Source organism: Dendropsophus ebraccatus, chromosome 5 (genome assembly GCF_027789765.1).
Source record: "Dendropsophus ebraccatus isolate aDenEbr1 chromosome 5, aDenEbr1.pat, whole genome shotgun sequence".
Taxonomy (NCBI): domain Eukaryota; kingdom Metazoa; phylum Chordata; class Amphibia; order Anura; family Hylidae; genus Dendropsophus; species Dendropsophus ebraccatus.
Window position 1 is genome coordinate 10,050,655 of NC_091458.1, and position 18,982 is coordinate 10,069,636.

At 45.6% G+C, this 18,982-nt stretch overlaps 1 protein-coding gene across 1 annotated transcript; it reads right to left on the reverse strand.

The window, feature by feature from the left end:
- Positions 1-5,630: 5,630 nt before the first annotated feature.
- Positions 5,631-18,966, reverse strand: LOC138794001 (olfactory receptor 56B34-like). Its single transcript, XM_069972766.1, has 2 exons — positions 18,899-18,966; positions 5,631-6,575 (listed from the first exon to the last, which is right to left on the reverse strand). Exon 2 carries the CDS (start codon positions 6,558-6,560, stop codon positions 5,631-5,633), a length of 930 nt encoding a protein of 309 aa, XP_069828867.1. The 5' UTR covers positions 6,561-6,575; positions 18,899-18,966.
- Positions 18,967-18,982: the final 16 nt, after the last annotated feature.

Below are 18,982 nucleotides of genomic sequence, written 5' to 3' on the forward strand. Positions count from 1 at the left end.
TTCAAAAAGAAAACACAAACACAGTTCATTTGTCTGGAATGTAATCTGGATATTCCAGAAAATACTTTACTCAAATTTGTTTCATATTTTTTTCCCTAAGTATTAAAATTATACGCAAGATATTTTATATACATAATGTGTGAATAGAAAACCTCATAAGTCTAGAAAAAGTAAGGCAAAAATACTATGCGACCTAAGGCACAAAAACAACAAAATTTGCTTTGGTCACGAAAGCTTAAACTACCTTGATTTGTCATTTACTAATCATTATGATTGTGTTGATTTTAGTATTTGCTTAAAGTGTACTTGTCTCAAAAAAAGTTTTTATCGATCGGGGCTGATTGTTCAGACCTCCACAATCAGTAGAATGATCCCTAGTCCAGGTCTATGTGAGCCCACAGACTTACATTATGAGGCCAAGTGACTTCTCCCAGCTCGTTTTTTGGATTAGTCAAAGTCTGAACACTCACTCTCCAACCGATAAAAATGTTTCATATGTGACTATTGCATCAAAAGATTTTTTTTCCATGACAGTGCCTTTTTAGGTGTCTGCTGAGGGTGTTGCTTGGGGAATAACATGACAGATACCTCCTCCATTATACCTTTGTATTATTTATTATACACAAACACTAATGTTAAAGAGAACCTGTCACCCCACGTGCAGGGGCAGAGCCCGGCCCACCCTCCGCTAGAGACCCTTATACTTACCCCGAACACAAAGTCCCGCTCCTGGAGCCACTCCCGCCGCCGAGATATCACTGTGGGAAGCCCAGCGTGCGCGCATCAGAGATGAGTCCGAAGCTCATAGAGAATGACGGCTCCATTCATTCCCTATGGGCATCGGACACTTCTCAGATGCGCACGCGCCAGGCTTCCCGCAGTGATATCTCGGCGGCTCCAGGAGCGGGACTTTGTGTACGGGGTAAGTATAAGGGTCTCTAGCGGGGGTCGGCCAAGCTGACAGGTCCACTTAAAGAAAATATTAAATTCACCACACGGAACACTTTTATTTTTTCAGACTCCAGCTCTATGGACCTGTTGACCAGTGATTAGTATCTCTGAATACATCTGCCATATGCACACAGATTTACCATCACATACGGCCTGCAGACACCTTACAGGGCTTTACAGTTATGTGGACGTTAGGTAACTTTGTGGCGTGCACCATGTTGTGATGTTTATTTATTTTGAATCTTTAAAAAAAAATAATTCACTACCGTTGTGGGACATTTACTTTTGATATTATTTTTTCCTTTAACCCCTTAGTGACCGCCGATATGGCTTTTTACGGCGGTCACTAAGGGTCCTTATTCTGCTGCCATCAGCTTTTTACGGCGATGGCAGAGAATAAGATAGCGGGTCCGTCCCGGCCCCCCCTTACGACGATCGCCGCTATTAAAGGGGATTACCGGTGCCGCCGCTTTTCATCTCCCCTCGCCGTGAATCCACGGTGGGGGGAGATGAAATAAGTGTCCATCAGACCCCAGATCAGACCCCCCTAGTGCCCCGATAACTAACCCCCCTCCCCGGCGGCCATCATTTCCAAGATGGCCGCCGCCATCACTGTGAACAGACTAATGTCTGTTCACAGCGATGGAAAAGTTAAAATGAATGAAAACCCCATGCTCTACGCCACTGGAGGTAGCGGAGAGCATGGGGCAGTGATCGGGGACCCCCCTGTGGGGTCTCGGTACAAGCGATCAGCAGTATATACTATATACTGCTGATCGCTTGTGCCATGTGGAGCCCGGCACTTTTTATCCCCTGTTACCATGAATGATTGGTGACAGGGGATAAAAAGTGATGTGTCCTGTCCCCCAAGTCGCCCCCCACCCCCCCCAGTCACCCCCCGTCCCCCAGTCACCCCCCCCTTCCCCATATACGTTACCTGATCCTGGAGCTCCTTCCTCATCGACGTCCTGGCTGGTTATGAAGTGCGCATGCGCTCCACAACCAGCCAACTCCGAAAATTTAAAGTGACAGAGACCAATTTGGTCTCTGTCACTGAACTATGATTACTGTGATAGAAAATATCACAGTAATCATAGTAATACAGTGAAAATGAATGTATAAAGTACAAAAAGTGACAAACATACAAAAAAATAAAACACACACTTTTTATTATTGTAATAATTGCAGTTTACTCCCAAATTACCCCTACCCCCCCCCCCCAGATTACCCGTAACCACTGCACATTGCCCATAACAACCGCACGTTGCCCGTAACCACCGCAGGTTGCCCGTAACCACCGCACATTGCCCGCAACCACCGCACATTGCCAGTGACCCCCTCCAGATTGCCCGTAACCACCCCAAAATTACATGTACCCACCCCAGATTACCTATAAACACTTCAGTTTATCAGTAACAATCCCAGATTGTCTGTAACCCTTCCAGGTTGCACATAACCCCCCCCAGGTTCCCCGTAATCACGCCAGATTACATGTAACCCCCCAGATTGCACGTAACCACCGCACGTTGCCTCTGACCACGCCACGATGCCTCTGACCACCGCACCTTGTCTCTGACCACCGCACCTTGCCTCTGACCACCACACGTCGCCTCTGACTACGCCACGTCACCTCTGACCAACACACGGCGCCTCTGACCATGCCACGGCGCATCTGACCACCCCAAATTGCCAATGACCCCCTCCAGATTGCGGTGCCCATGCCAGATTACAGGTACCCACCCCAGATTGCCTATAAGAACTTCAGTTTATCCGTAACCACCCCACGTTGCCCGTAACCACCCCAGATTGTCTGTAAGCACTGCAGGTTGCCCGTAACCACCCCACGTTGCCCGTATCCACCCCAGATTGCCTGTAAGCACTGCAGGTTGCCCGTAACCACCCCACGTTGCCCGTATCCACCCTAGATTGTCTGTAAGCACTACAGGTTGCCCGTAACCACCCCACGTTGCCCGTAACCACCCCAGATTGTCTGTAAGCACTGCAGGTTGCCCGTAACCGCCTCAAGTTGCCCGTATCCACCCCAGATTGTCTGTAAGCACTGCAGGTTGCCCGTAACCACCCCACGTTGCCCGTAACCACCCCAGATTGTCTGTAAGCACTGCAGGTTGCCCGTAACCGCCTCAAGTTGCCCGTATCCACCCCAGATTGTCTGTAAGCACTGCAGGTTGCCTGTAACCACCCCACGTTGCCCGTAACCACCCCAGATTGTCTGTAAGCACAGCAGGTTGCCCGTAACCAGCCCACATTGCCTGTAACCACCCCACGTTGCCTGTAACCACCCCACGTTGCCTGTAACCACCCCAGGTTGCCGTAACCACAGCAGGTTGCCCGTGACCACCGCACGTCGCCTCTGACCACGCCACGTCGCCTCTGACCACACCACGTCGCCTCTGACCACCGCAGGTTGCCTCTGACCACCCCAAATTTATTTTATTTTAGTAACTGCGCTATTCTAATAACCATTACTAGCTGCAGTTTTGCTCCAGTTAATTGTCGCTCCTTCCCTTCTGAGCCCCGCTGTGTGCCCATACAGTGGTTTATGCCCACATATGAGGTACCGTTTTACTCAGAAGAACCTGCGTTACAGATTTTGGGGTACGTTTTCTCTCCTGTTCCTCGTCAAATTGAGAAATTTCAAACTAAACCAACATATTATTGGAAAAATTCGAGTTTTTCATTTTTACTAGCCAATTTGGAATACTATTTGGAATATTTTCCGCTAATACCTGTGGGGTAAAAATGGTCACCACACCCCAAGATGAATTCTTTGAGAGGTGCACTTTCCAAAATGAGGTGACTTTTGGGGGGAATCTATTCTGCTGACACTACAGGGGCTCTGCAAACGCACCTGGCGCTCAGAAACTTCTTCAGAAAAATCTGCACTGAAAATGCTAATTAGCGCTCCTTCCCTTCTGAGCCCAGCTGTGTGCCCATGCAGTGGTTTATGCCCACATATGGGGTACCCTTCTACTCAGGAGAACCTGCGTTACAAATTTTGGGTTACTTTTTTTCTCTTGTTCCTCATAAAATTGAGAAATTTCAAACTAAAAGAACATAATATTGGAAAAATTTGAGTTTTTCATTTTTACTGTCTAATTTTGAATACTTTCCTCTAATACTGTGGGGTCAAAATGGTCACCACACACCAAGACGAATTCTTTGAGGGGTGCAATTTCCAAAATGGGGTGACTTATGGGGGTTTTTCTCTCTGCTGACACTACAGGGGCCCTGCAAATGCACCTGGCGCTCAGAAACTTCTTCAGCAAAATCTGCATTGGAAAAGCTAATTGGCACTCCCTTCCTTCTGAGCCCTGCTGTGTGCCCATACAGTGGTTTACGCCCACATATGGGGTCCCGTTGTACTCAAGAGAACCTGCGTTACAAATTTTGGGGTGCTTTTTCTCTCATGTTCCTTTTGAAAATGAGAAACTTTAATCTAAACGTATATATTATTGGAAAATTTTAATTTTCCATTTTTTTACTGCCTAATTGTGAATACTTTCCTCCAGCCCCTGTAGGGTTAAAATGCTCATTATACCCCTAGATTAATTCTTTAAGGTGTGTAGTTTCCAAAATGGGGTCACTTATGGGGGTTTTCAGGATACCAGACTTCTAAATCCATTTAAAAAAAGAACTGGTCCCTAAAAAAAAATCAGTTTTGGAAACTTTCACGAAAATGTGATAATTTGCTGATAAATTTTTAAGCCCCATAACACCCTAAAAAAGTAAAATATGTTTACCAAATTATGCCAGAATAAAGAAGCCATATTGGTAATGTGACTTAGTAACTAATTTATGTGCTACGACTTTCTTTTTTTAGAAGCAGAGAATTTCAAAGTTCATAAAATGCAAATTTTTTTAATTTTTCATGATATTTTGATGTTTTTCACAAAAAACACACAAAGTAGTGACCAAATTTTGCCACTAACATAAAGTGCCATATGTGACGAAAAAACTATCTCAGAATCGCTAGCATACGTTAAAGCATCACTGAGCTATAAGAGCATAAAGTGAGACAGGTCAGATTTTGAAAAATTAGCCTGGTCATTAAGGCCCAAACTAGCTGCAGCACGGAGGGGTTAATATGTCTAAGAATTCTAACAAATAAAAACAAAGTTGCCTGTAGCCACTGAACCATGTGCCAGGTACTAAGGCAGATTCCACATGTGTGCCATTAACTCCATTTTCTATTCTGTCATAGAAGCAGAAAAACAAAAATAATCTAGTGGAGGTTCCTTAATATAATGAGCACTATAGGCACCTGATGGACACCTAAGATTTGGAATGGTCTGTTGGGTGGGGTCTTGGTGCCTATCATCCTGACAGAATAATGCTGCGTACTGTGCTCTTCTTTCCATCACATATGACACAATCTGCCACAGAAACTCTAGCACTGGTGTGAACCTAAATCCCAACAGAGAGGAAAATTAGGAGTATCTGAGAAGTTATGGACACTGAAAATGATCATGTGACAGGAGTCAAATACATCGTGACTTGATTCTTTTCAGAGCTTCTAGTTGGCCAGTAAGAATCATGTAACTTCTTAGAACTTGGAAGTGATTCCTTTTTTAGACTCCTAATTTTTGTGGGAAGAGCTTAGATACCCACTATTATGGCTCTTTCTGCTGTCCTCATTGTAATAGTCCATGGTCTTTCATCTATTTTTGTCTCGTAAATATCAATCTTAAAGTTCTTTTAATCTCCTCATTTCTGAGACAAAATATGATGGGACTGGTGGAGTGTGGAACATAGGTGTGCAGACAGATTAGAGAGATGTAGACATCCACCGGGGGCTTTCCAAACAGGTCAAAGGAGTAAACAATGAGGCGTGGGATGTAGTAGATTCCGATGACAAACCAGTGGGTCACGCAGGTGTAGAAGGCTTTACTCCAGCTGTCGGATTGCTTTGAGGAACAGATTTTAGTGATGATGATGCTATAGGAAAATATGATGAAAGACAATGGACCCAGGTAACAGGCTAAGCCAACGCAATAAGCTTTCCAAAGAGACGGAGCTGGATCAATACGAGATGTGATGCTAACAGTAGAAATAGAGCAGAAAAAGTTTTTAACTTTATTTAAGCCAATGTATGGAAGATCATAGGCCAAATACATGATATAAAGTCCAACTGCCACACCTAGTAGGTATAACAGAATGCAAACAACTATAATAAGTCTGTTACTGATGATGGAGTGATACCGGAGGGGCCTTAAAATGGCGACATAACGGTCTACAGCCATGAACGTGATGATAAAGGAGTCGAGAGGATTTAAAGTATGAATGATGGTCATCTGTAAGAAACATCCTACAACAGTCATGGATCCAGCTCCAAACCAATACATGGCAATGCTTTTTGGCAAAGTGGTGGTGTCAAAGAGAAGGTCGGAGATGGCCAGACTTGCGATTATAATGTACATTGGTTGATGTAAATTTTCTTTCAGGAAGACTAACATGATTACTGTGAGGTTTGCACATAAGGACAGGATATAAATCAGGAAGATAAGGAACCCAAAACCAAAGTAATATTTGTCAGACAGACCGGGGAACCCGACTAGGATGAAGTCAAGGAACTCTGAATCATTGGCCATTGCGTCCTCCCAGAACTGTGAGAAATACAATGTAATTAGGTAATTTATTTCATTGATAATTTACAAGATAATATATCTTAGAAATAGCACAGACCTTCTACATATAAATGTCATCCATGAACTGTATGAGATAATCTACATGCAAAGGACAGAATTAAAAGAGGGCATTTTACACGTGTAGGTTTTTCATAAACATTTACTTATATAATCTTTGGGGACTCTTCCAGTGAGATATAAAGCATGAGAGTCTTATTTCCTAGGCATAAATCTCTACTAGGGCTCCCCAACTGTCTCTAAGATTTACAGGTCACAAGGCCATTGAAATGTAAAGACCTAAAAGCATCTCCAACCGTATTACACCTCTTTCTAATAATGGCTTAACCATTCCCAATCTGTGGTGTATTCCTAGAATCATTAGCAATAGCAAGTATGGTTTTACATATCAGGATATCATTTATAATTCAAAACACACGGGAGGACGTTGCAGAATTTTTGGGTGAATGCTCAAAACAGGCAGATTAAAAAATTAGTCACGTCTAAAAAATATTCGCCCATTGAATACTGGTTCATAATTAGAACTTGGACCAAGAATGGGCAAAAAAATCCAATTATTTACCTAAAAATAGCCTCAAAGCCCTTCATAAATTTGCCCCATGGTCCTTAGAAGATCCTAAATTACAGTAAATACAACCTCAGACGATCAGCATAACCCAATGTCCACTATATAATTAGGAAAGCAATGTGTTAAAAACTAAACTCCTCCCATGAATCAATAACCTGTAGAACCCCCTTTAGCAACGGTAACCTGATGTCATGGTTTCTGTATAACTTTATCAGCTTCCAATATCCCTTCAGTTTATTGAGGTTTGTGGGCATTGGTACCACCATAGGAATTCTAAGTAGAGATGAAGGAGCCGGGAAGAGGTTTGAGTTGTACCCTCAGCATTTGAACCCTTCTGTCTTCCTGCTCCATGAGGAAGGTGGAGACAGCCGGAGTCCCATGGATCCAGCCTAGGTCATAGGATTAGAGATGAGCCCAGCTTGCTTATCGCTAATCCAAAGGTTCTACCACAGCATTTGAATAGGGTTGAGGTCTAGATTTTGACTGAGCCACTCAAACACCTTGATTTTTTTCTTTTTCAGCCATTTTGTTTAAGAGTTGCTGGTGCTTGAGATCATTGTCCGGTTGCATGTTTTAGTTTCGGCCAAGCTTTATCTGTTGGAAAACTGGTCTCACATTTGTCCCTAGAATACTTTGACTTACAGCAAGGTTCCCAGGTCCTGTGGCTGCATAAGAAGCCCAAATGATCTTGGATCTACGACTCCAGTAGTGATAGGCAGCAACATACTGTATTATTATCTCAGATCATTTCTGATGTCCTTACTTCCTGGTAATTTTACACACACACACACACACACACACACACACACACACACACACACACACACAAAAGTTTTGTCTATGAAGATGGTAAAATAGAACATTTAGGGGCACTTGATTAGCAGCACCTGACTGCTACTTACCCTCTCAATACCTGTGAAAAGCAGTAAGGTTATTCTTAATTTTTTACCCGCTGTTTCTGCATTTTGGCTTAGTTGAGCCATTTATTGTCCCTTCATAGAGCTAAAACTATGCCCCCTTATGGTGGGGAAAATAAATCTTATCTGCAACCTGAAGAGTTAAAGTCCCCCCCCCCCACACACACATAGAAGGAGCTGTTATTGGCCAGGCCAGACACATCTTTCTATACATTTGTAGTAAGAGTGAAATACATTACATTTGACGTGTTTGACAGCCACCCTCTAGAACCATGCTTAGATTGTGGGATAAAGAAAAAATGGTATCATAAGAAACAAGGCCTGAAATAGTTACACAGCCTTAAAGTGTTGCTGTCGTTATGACTAGAGATGAGTGAAGTGAATTGAGCATTATATTAGTTTTGTAACGATTTGCAAATTCACCAGATTCGCTAAACATGATGGGTGTGCTTTATAGGAAGTCACTGGGTGCTGGGTGTACAGTATAGGAAGTCACTGGGTGCTGGGTGTGCTTTATAGGAAGTCACTGGGTGCTGGGTGTACAGTATAGGAAGTCACTGGGTGCTGGGTGTACAGTATAGGAAGTCACTGTGTGCTGGGTGTACATTATAGGAAGTCACTGGGTGCTGGGTGTACAGTATAGGAAGTCACTGTGTGCTGGGTGTACATTATAGGAAGTCACTGGGTGCTGGGTGTACAGTATAGGAAGTCACTGTGTGCTGGGTGTACATTATAGGAAGTCACTGGGTGCTGGGTGTACAGTATAGGAAGTCACTGTGTGCTGGGTGTACATTATAGGAAGTCACTGGGTGCTGGGTGTACAGTAAAGGAAGTCACTGGGCGATGGGTGTGCATTATAGGAAGTCACTGGGTGCTGGGTGTACATTATAGGAAGTCACTGGGTGCTGGGTGTACAGTATAGGAAGTCACTGGGTGCTGGGTGTACATTATACCAAGTCATTGGGTGCTGGGTGTACATTATAGGAAGTCACTGGGTGCTGGGTGTACAGTATAGGAAGTCACTGGGTGCTGGGTGTACATTATAGGAAGTCATTGGGTGCTGGGTGTACATTATAGGAAGTCACTGGGTGCTGGATGTACAGTATAGGAAGTCACTGTGTGCTCGGTGTACAGTATAGGAAGTCACTGGGTGCTGGGTGTACAGTATAGGGAGTCACTGGGTGCTGGGTGTACATTATAGGAAGTCACTGGGTGCTGGGTGTACAGTATAGGAAGTCACTGGGTGCTGGGTGTACATTATAGGGAGTCACTGGGTGCTGGGTGTATAGTATAGGAAGTCACTGGGTGCTGGGTGTACATTATACCAAGTCACTGGGTGCTGGGTGTACATTATACCAAGTCACTGGGTGCTGGGTGTACAGTATAGGAAGTCACTGGGTGCTGGGTGTATATTATAGGAAGTCACTGGGTGCTGGGTGTGCATTATAGGAAGTCACTGGGTGCTGGGTGTACATTATACCAAGTCACTGGGTGCTGGGTGTACAGTATAGGAAGTTACTGGGTGCTGGGTGTGTATCCAGCTATACTTACTGTATCCAGGTCCATTCCCCTGAAGGCAGCTATATAACAGCTATACTTACTGTATCCAGGTCCAGTCTCCTGAAGGTTGCTATATAACAGCTATACTTACTGTATCCAGGTCCAGTCTCCTGAAGGCTGCTATATAACATCTATACTAACTGTATCCAGGGCCAGTTTCCTGAAGGCATCTTTAGTACAGCTATACTTATTTGTATCTTTGGGAGACTGGACCTGGAAACAGTAAGTATAGCTGTTATATATTCAGCCTTCAGGAGACTGGAAACTGATACAGTAAGTCCGGCTGCTATATACCTGCCTACAGGGGACTGGACCTGGATACAGTAAGTATAGTTGTTATATACCTGCCTTCAGGAGACTGGACCTGGATACAGTAAGTATAGCTGTTATATAGGAGCATTCAGGATACTGGACCTGGATACAGTAAGTATAGCTGTTATATAGCAGCCTTCAGGAGACTGGACTTGGATACAGTAAGTATAGCTATTATATAGCAGCCATTAGAAGACTGGACCCGGATACAGTAAGTCCGACTGTTACATAGCTGCCTTCCGGGGACTGGACCTGGATACAGTAAGTATAGCTGTTATATAGGAGCATTCAGGAGACTGGACCTGGATACAGTAAGTATAGCTGTTATGTAGCTGCCTTCAGGAGACTGGAACTGGATACAGTAAGTATAGCTGTTATATAGCAGCCTTAAGGAGACTGGACCTGGATACAGTAAGTATAGCTGTTATATAGCTGCCTTCAGGGGACTGGACCTGGATACAGTAAGTATAGCTGTGATATAGCTGCCTTCAGGGGACTGGACCTGGATACAGTAAGTATAGCTGTGATATAGCTGCCTTCAGGATACTGGACCTGGATACAGTAAGTATAGCTGTTATATAGCTGCCTTCAGGAGACTGGACCTGGATACAGTAATTTTAGCTGTTATATAGGAGCATTCAGGAGACTGGACCTGGATACAGTAAGTATAGCTGTTATGTAGCTGTCTTCAGGAGACTGGACCTGGAGACACGGTAAGTATAGCTGTTATATAGGAGCATTCAGGAGACTGGACCTGGATACAGTAAGTATAGCTGTTCTGTAGCTGCCTTCAGGAGGCTGGACCTGGATACAGTAAGTACAACTGTTATGTAGCTGCCTTCAGGAGACTGGAACTGGATACAGTAAGTATAGCTGTTATATAGCTGCCTTTAGGAGACTGGACCTGGATACAGTAAGTATAGCTGTTATATAGGAGCATTTAGGAGACTGGACCTGGATACAGTAAGTATAGCTGTTATAAAGCAGTCAGGAGACTGGACCTGGATACAGTAAGTATAGCTGTTATATAGGAGCATTCAGGAGATTGGACCTGGATACAGTAAGTATAGCTGTTATATAGCAGCCTTCAGGAGACTGGACCTGGGTACAATAAGTATAGCTGTTATATAGGAGCATTCAGGAGACTGGACCTGGATTTCTAGTAAGTATACTGTAGCTGTTATATAGCAGCCTTCAGGAGACTGGACCTGGATACAGTAAGTATAGCTGTTATACAGCTGCCTTTAGGAGACTGGACCTGGATACAGTAAGTATAGCTGTTATACAGCTGCCTTTAGGAGACTGGACCTGGATACAGTAAGTATAGCTGTTATATAGCTGCCTTTAGGAGACTGGATACTAAATGTAAATTGCAAACATGCTTTATATCACATCCACTGCTGATTTAGATTTTGCAAATTTTAACAACAGGTACAGTTAGGGTTCAAACCCACTTGCCGGATCTGCAGCGAGTCTCCACGCTGTGTTTTTGCAGCGAGACTCGCTGCAGATCCCAGCCCTATACTTTCATTAGCAGAGAAACTCGCAGCAGGGATGTAGATCCCTGCTGCGATTTTGTCTGTAGCCCGCCCCATTAACCCTCCAGCCGCCGGACATTATACATTACCGGGTCCCCGCTCCTGCTTGCTTCGGGACCCGGTAATGTATAGTCTGGCCGCCCCCCTGCTGCCCCAATCACCCCCTCAGCAGCACTGATCGCCCCCTGCTGCCCCCGGCCGCACGAAATCCCCCAGCCCCGGCCACACGATCGCCCCCTGCAGCCCCCGGCCGCACGATCGCCCCCCGCAGCCCCCGGCCGCACGATCGCCCGCCGCAGCCCCCGGCCGCACGATCGCCCCACACAGCCCCTGGCCGCACGATCGGAGCTGCAGGGGAGCAATCAGTGCTGGGGGGGGGGGGGAAGGTGGCGATCGTGCGTCCGGGGGCTGTGGGGGGCGATCGTGCGGCCGGGGGCTGCGGGGGGCGATTGTGCGGCCGGGGGCTGCGGGGGGCTGATCGTGCGGCCGGGGGGTGCGATCATGCGGCCTTAGCTGCGGGGGGCGATCGTGCGGCAGGGGGCTGTGCTGATACACTGTAACAAAAAGGACAGGAGACAGATGTGCTGCTGATGTGTATAGCTCACACAGGATTGTCTATAGTGTATAATATTATCGTGAAAAGTCAAAGGTTGGGATCGGTTTTCAGCTTCTCTGTTTATCTAGTTCTGGAGGCCTCAGGTTGGAGAGCATACAGTATAGTATATGGTTACATACCTGCTGCCCATATACATGTGAGGCTCTTCCATCAGACTGTATATAACACAGTCTCTCCCCTCTGGGCTCTTATATACAGATCGGCTGCTGTTTTGCTCTTTGGAAATTTCTCGTCATGTAAATCACAAACACTGGAAAGAACTATTGGGAAATTGGTAATTGCTCATTAATGTCTCTACACATCAAACTATCAATCTCTGAAGACGTATTATTCCCATCTGCTCCAATATTCCCATCAGCTGTATTACACCAGAACTAGTTGTAGCTAACTGCATGGGGTCATGTTAAGTTGTATCTATCTATTTTCTTTGTTAGTTTTTTCTATCTAGTTGTATCTAGTAGATGAATTGATGCAGAACGTTGTAGTGTCTGACATCAGTGGGCTGACATTACTTAGGCCATGTTCTCACAGTGCTGTTAGGAGTCATTCACATGCTCTGTAACCCACAAACCCTATGGAGGGTAAAGCTGCCGAGTGGACTCAACTGTATCGCTACAGTCACACTACGGGGGTCCCGATCGTTGAAACGGACTGCCGGAGGTCTCTCACCTGCCTCCGTGCAGTCCGATCGGCGATCTGCTTCACTGAGCCTGCACAGGCAGGCTCAATGAGCAGAGCGCCGATAACACTGATCAATGCTATGCCTATGGCATAGCAGTGATCAGTGTCTGCAATCAAACTAATGTATGTAAAAGTCCCCCAAAGGGACTTCAAATGTGTAAAAAAAAAAGTTAAAAACACTGTTACACTATCCCAAAGCCCCTCCCCCAATGAAAGCTGAAATCACCCCCCCATCCCATTACATAAATAAAACATATAAAAATAAATAAATAAACATATAATATACCGTAGCGTGCGTAATTGTCTGATCTATTAAAATATAACAAGCGTCATTGCGAACGGTGAATGGCGTAGACGAAAAGAGGGGAAAAAGTGCGCGGATTACTGATTTTATATTACATTATATATATAAAAAAATTATAAAAAGTGATCAAAACGTCTGATCTTCACAAATATGGTATAAATAAAAACTAGAGATCATGGCGGAAAAAATGACACCCCATACAGCCCCGTAGGTGAAAAAAAATAAAACTGTTATAAGCGTCAAAATAGGCCCATTTTATTAATAATTAATTGCCAAAAAAAAGGATTTCATAAAAAAAAAAAAAAAAAAAAAAAATATATATATATATATATATATATATATATATATATATATATATATATATATATTAACATTAGAGAATCTGTGTAACCTGCATATGGTTGTGTTCAGACTGACCTATAGAGTAATAGTATCATGTCGCTTTTACCATATAGTGTATTACGTAGACACAGGAACCCCCCAAACGTTACCATATTGCATTTTTTTTTACGATTTCTTACCTATTTATATCTTCATAAATAATATATTTGGGGTTCCGTCATACATGTTATGGTAAAATGAATGACACCATTACACAGTACAACTATTCCTGTAACAAATAGGCCCTTACATGGCCTGTAGATAGAAAACTGAAAGTGCTAGAGCTCTTAGAAGGGGAGGAGGGAAAAACGAAAACACTAAGATCAAAATTTGCGCGGTCCTCTGGGTCATTTTGGGCCTGGTCCTCAAAGGGTTATACACTTTAAGCCTCTCGCCACATCATACTAATACAAGTTGCCAGGAGATGCCGAGTCCAGTGAACAGCTTTACAAGCCATAGGGTTCATGGAATACAGAGAGTGTGATTAACCCCTTAGGCTAGGTTAACACATTGGGGGACATTTATCAAGCTAATTGCGCCTGTTTTTAGTCTAATATATCTAGTTTGCGCTCAAAATAAATCTAATATGAATTTATGAAGCTTTTTTAGACAAGACTATCCAAATTAGATGCGACTTTTTGAATTCGATTTTTGTTGTTAATTAGATCGAAAGTGCGCCAGAATTCTTTTTAAGCTAAATTTATTAACTGCTCAATTTTTTTTTAAAAAGTCGCATATATTGGTGCATCGCTACGTCTGCTCCGAACCAGGTGAATTTATTAGACTAATTAAAAGACCATTATTTTTAAGACACATTTACTATGCTATTAGTCAATTTACATAAATTTGACTAAACACATTAGATTGGAAATTATGCCAAAACATCTTTGACAAAATCGTGTTTTTAGATTTGTTAGTAAATATCCCATGTTTTTTTGGACGTTTGACCGGCATCACTTTGAGGCCAAATAACGTCCATTATTTTGAGGTGGATAATGATTCACTACTCCAACTGGTATATTTGCTTTAACAAATTTTTGAACTGTAAAATTGAGCCATATTGTCTTTTGAGATGAGTCCAGGTTCTGCTTTGTATCTGTTGATGGTCAGGATGGAGTATGGAGGCCTTGTGGCGAGCGCTTCAGTCCTACCTGTACTAAGGAGGACACACCGCCCCCTGTGGGAAAGACAAACTGCCCCCTGCTGGGGTGATAATGTGGAGAATACACTGCACCCTACTGGTGTGATGATGGGGAGGACTCACTTCCCTCTGCTGGTGTGATGATGTGAGGAGGATACACTGCACCCTGCTAGTCTGATGATGTGGAGGACACACTGCCCCTTGCTGGTGTGGAGGACATACTGTCTATTGCTGGTGTGATGCTATGGAGAGGATACACTGTATCCTGCTGATGTGATGATATGGAGAGGATACACTGCCTCCTGCTGATGTGATGATGTGGAGGACATACTGCCTCCTGCTGGTGTGATCATATGGAGAGGATACACTGCCTCCTGCTGATGTGATGATATGGAGAGGATACACTGCCTCCTGCTGATGTGATGATATGGAGAGGATACACTGCTTCCATCTAGTGTGATCATGTGGAGGACACACTGTCTCCTGCTGGTGTGATGATGTGAGGAGGATACACTGCACCCTGCTAGTCTGATGATGTGGAGGACACACTGCCCCTTGCTGGTGTGATGATGTGGGAAGCTATAGGACAATGGGCACAGCTAGTAATAGGAGGGGGAGGACTTACTTCCCTCTGCTGGTGTGATGATGTGAGGAGGATACACTGCACCCTGCTAGTCTGATGATGTGGAGGACACACTGCCCCCTGCTGGTGTGATGATGTGGGAGGACACACTGCCTCCTGCTGGTGTGGAGGACATACTGTCTATTGCTGGTGTGATTCTATGGAGAGAATACACTGTATTCTGCTGATTTGGGCAGCGGTGAGCGTGGGCGGCTGGAAGGCTGCGGCGGGACAGGTGAGCAGCTGCAGGGCTGCTGTCATTTTTGTTAAGTGAAACTTAACTAAAATGACAGCAGGGGGAACATTATGCCGCCCCCTGCAGGAATACTCATTCAGCCTCATGGCAGAAGCGGCCCTGGATACAATGTTTGGGGGATTTGCTTTGCTTTCTGTGGCCTTTCATTGTGATTTTTTGCTTTTATTACCTTTTTACAGATTTTAAGCTCTTTGTAGTGTTTAAAGGCTGAGGCTGACCCGTTGGATTTGTATTTTTTTCGACTGCCTCTTTTGTCATTGATCTAACCTCAGTAGTAGCCATGAGGGGTTTAATTTTAATCGCTTATATTTGTTACCCATAGGAATACATGTAGCAGTACAGTTATTAGTGTTTATTTAAAGATTTCCCATTTATCATCTGTATCAGTATGTAACAGCAGCTGCTCCCAGTCTATGCCTTTAATCTGGGGGCATCGGCCTTTTTATAATTCATTGTTTTTGCCCTCCCAACATGTCTTTGTTTTTTACACTTTAAGCCAAAAGTTACTATATTGTGGTCAACAATGTCAATAAAATAATCTATTCATCTTTCTGAGTATAGCATCCTGTCCCCCACAACCAATAGTTGCCTTGGAAAACCCACATTACAGTCCCCCCACTTCTAGTTGAACAATTCTCCCAGACAGCAGGATCTACTAGAGTGGCCATTTTTCAATTATCACCTACTGTAACTTAGCAATTTTGCTCGGTAGTACAGGAATCCTTTTCAGTCCCTCTAAGGCCTTATTTACACATCCCGTAAATTGTCCATGGTCACAGATATGCGACCATGGACAACTTTAGGGCCCATTAAATCCTATGTGCGCATTCACACCATCTGTGTCGTCATCTGTGCCGTGATCCTTGCTGTGAAAAAATAGGACAGGTCATAGTGCGGATGACGGCACGCATGCCTTCCCCTGCTCCTGTTCCCCGCTTCCGGCTTTCATGTCCCCTGCTCCTGTCTCCGCTTCCAGCTCTCATGTCCCCTGCTCCTGTCTCCGCTTCCGGCTTTCATGTCCCCTGCTCCTGTCTCCGCTTCCGGCTTTCATGTCCCCTGCTCCTGTCTCCCGCTTCCGACTCTCATGTCCCCTGTTCCTGTCTCCCGCTTCCGACTCTTATGTCCCCTGTTCCTGTCTCCCGCTTCCGACTCTCATGTCCCCTGTTCCTGTCTCCCGCTTCCGGCTCTCATGTCCTCTGCTCCTGTCTCCCACTTCCAACTCTCATGTCCCCTGCTCCTGTCTCCCGCTTCCGACTCTCATGTCCCCTGCTCTTGTCTCCCGCTTCCGACTCTCATGTCCCCTGCTCCTGTCTCCCGCTTCCGGCTCTCATGTCCCCTGCTCCTGTCTCCCACTTCCAACTCTCATGTCCCCTGCTCCTGTCTCCCGCTTCCGGCTCTCATGTCCCCTGCTCCTGTCTCCCGCTTCCGACTCTCATGTCCCCTGCTCCCGTCTCTGATGTCCCCCACTCCTGTCACCCGCTCCTTTCACCTGCTCCCGGCTCTCATGTCTCCTGCTCCTGTCACCCGCTCCTTGCTCCCAACCCTCCTGCTCCTGTCACCCGCTCCCATCTCCCCCGCTCCTGTCAACTGCTCCCGGCTCCCATCTCCACCGTTTATGGCTCCCATCTCCCCCGCTACTGTCACCTGATCCCGGCTCTCATGTCTCCCGCTCCTGTCACCCACTCCCGTCTCTCATGTTCCCTGCTTCTGTCTCCCGCTTCCAGATCTTATGTCCCCCTCTCCCAGCTTTCATTTCCCCTGCTCCTGTCACCAGCCCCCGGCTCCCATCTCCCCCGCTCCTGTCACCCGCTCCCGGCTTCCATCTCCCCCGCTCCTGTCGACTGCTCCCGGCTCCCATCTCCACCGTTCCTGGCTTCCATCTGCCCCGCTCCTGTCACCTGCTCCTGGCTCTCATGTCTCCTGCTCCTGTCACCCGCTCTCGGCTCTCATGTTCCCTGCTTCTGCCTCCAGCTTCTGTATCTCATGTCCCCCGCTCCCGACTCTGATGTCCCCCAACTCCTGTCACCCGCACCCGGCTCCCATCTCCCCCGCTCCTGTCACCTGCTCCTGGCTCCCATCTCCCCCGCTCCTGGCAACCATCTCCCCCGCTCCTGTCAACTGCTCCCGGCTCCCATCTCCACTGCTCCTGGCTCCCATGGCCCCCGCTCCTGTCACTGGCTTCCGGCTCCCCCACTCCTGTCACCTGCTCCTGGCTCCCATCTCCCCCGCTCCTGTCAACTGCTCCCGGCTCCCATCTCCACTGCTCCTGGCTCCCATGGCCCCCGCTCCTGTCACTGGCTTCCGGCTCCCCCACTCCTGTCACCTGCTCCCAGTTCTCCTGGCCTTTGTCAACCAGGAGGCCGAAACGTTGCATTTTTGTACCCTGATGTGTGAATAAAACACACCATTTTCACCTTGGATGCTGTGGGAATCTCTTTTTCTACAGTTGTTAGCGCTCATACCAAGGATTGTGAGCCCTCCTGCGTGCATCCCACTTTTCTTTTTTTTTTTGGTCGTAATCGGAGTATCTCCAAGGTGCTGTGTTTTTTTTTGTTTTTGTATGTATCCTGCTCCTGTCACCCGCTCCCATCTCCCCCGCTCCTGCCAACTGCTCCCGGCTCCCATTTCAACTGCTCCCATCTTCCCCGCTCCTGTCACCTGCTGCCGGCACCCATCTCCCCCGCCTCTGTCAAAGGCTCCTGGCTCCCATCTCCCCCGCTCCCAACCCAGTGCATGGATGCAATCAATCAGTGTTTTTCACGGAGCGGACAAAATCACGCTCCATGAAAAACACTGGACATGTGAATGAGGCCTAACTTTATTAATCCAGCTACTTGTTGGGTCCTCCTGATTTATGTCTACCCCAATAACTACATGCTCAGCGGCTCCTCTCAGGTTGCCAATAGTCTTCAGTGTTGCTTTTTGCTCCTCCAGATCTCTAACGCTGGCTTCCGGATGAGCAACATGCTTACATTTACCACACTAGAAGCAAAAGCCTCATCCAATTTTTTGTGACTCTGATTAAAGACGGTGATTGCTAATAACACCTTCTTATGCTGGGTTTACACGAAGCGATAATTCGCCCAATCAATCGTTTAACGATTTTGAAGCAACGATTTGGTTTTTATAAAATCGTTAGAAAATTCGTAAGAAAAATCGTTATTGTGATGGTTTTTAAGATCGCTTAAGCCCATCTTTTACATAGGGTGAATCTTTGGAAGACTGTTTACACAAAGCGATCTGCGAATTTTTAGCAACCGATGAACGATGATTTGAGAACATGTTGAAAGATCAAATTGAACGATTTTTTGCTCGTAGCTTGATTGTTTGCTGTGTCTACACGGAACGATTATCGCTCAAACGCAGCATTAGTAATCTTGTAGAATACCTGATCACCTAGGTGGCCTCGCTGTAAACTACCTAGGCGTTGGTTTCCTGCTGATGTCTCTTGGGACAAACCTGTAGAAGATGT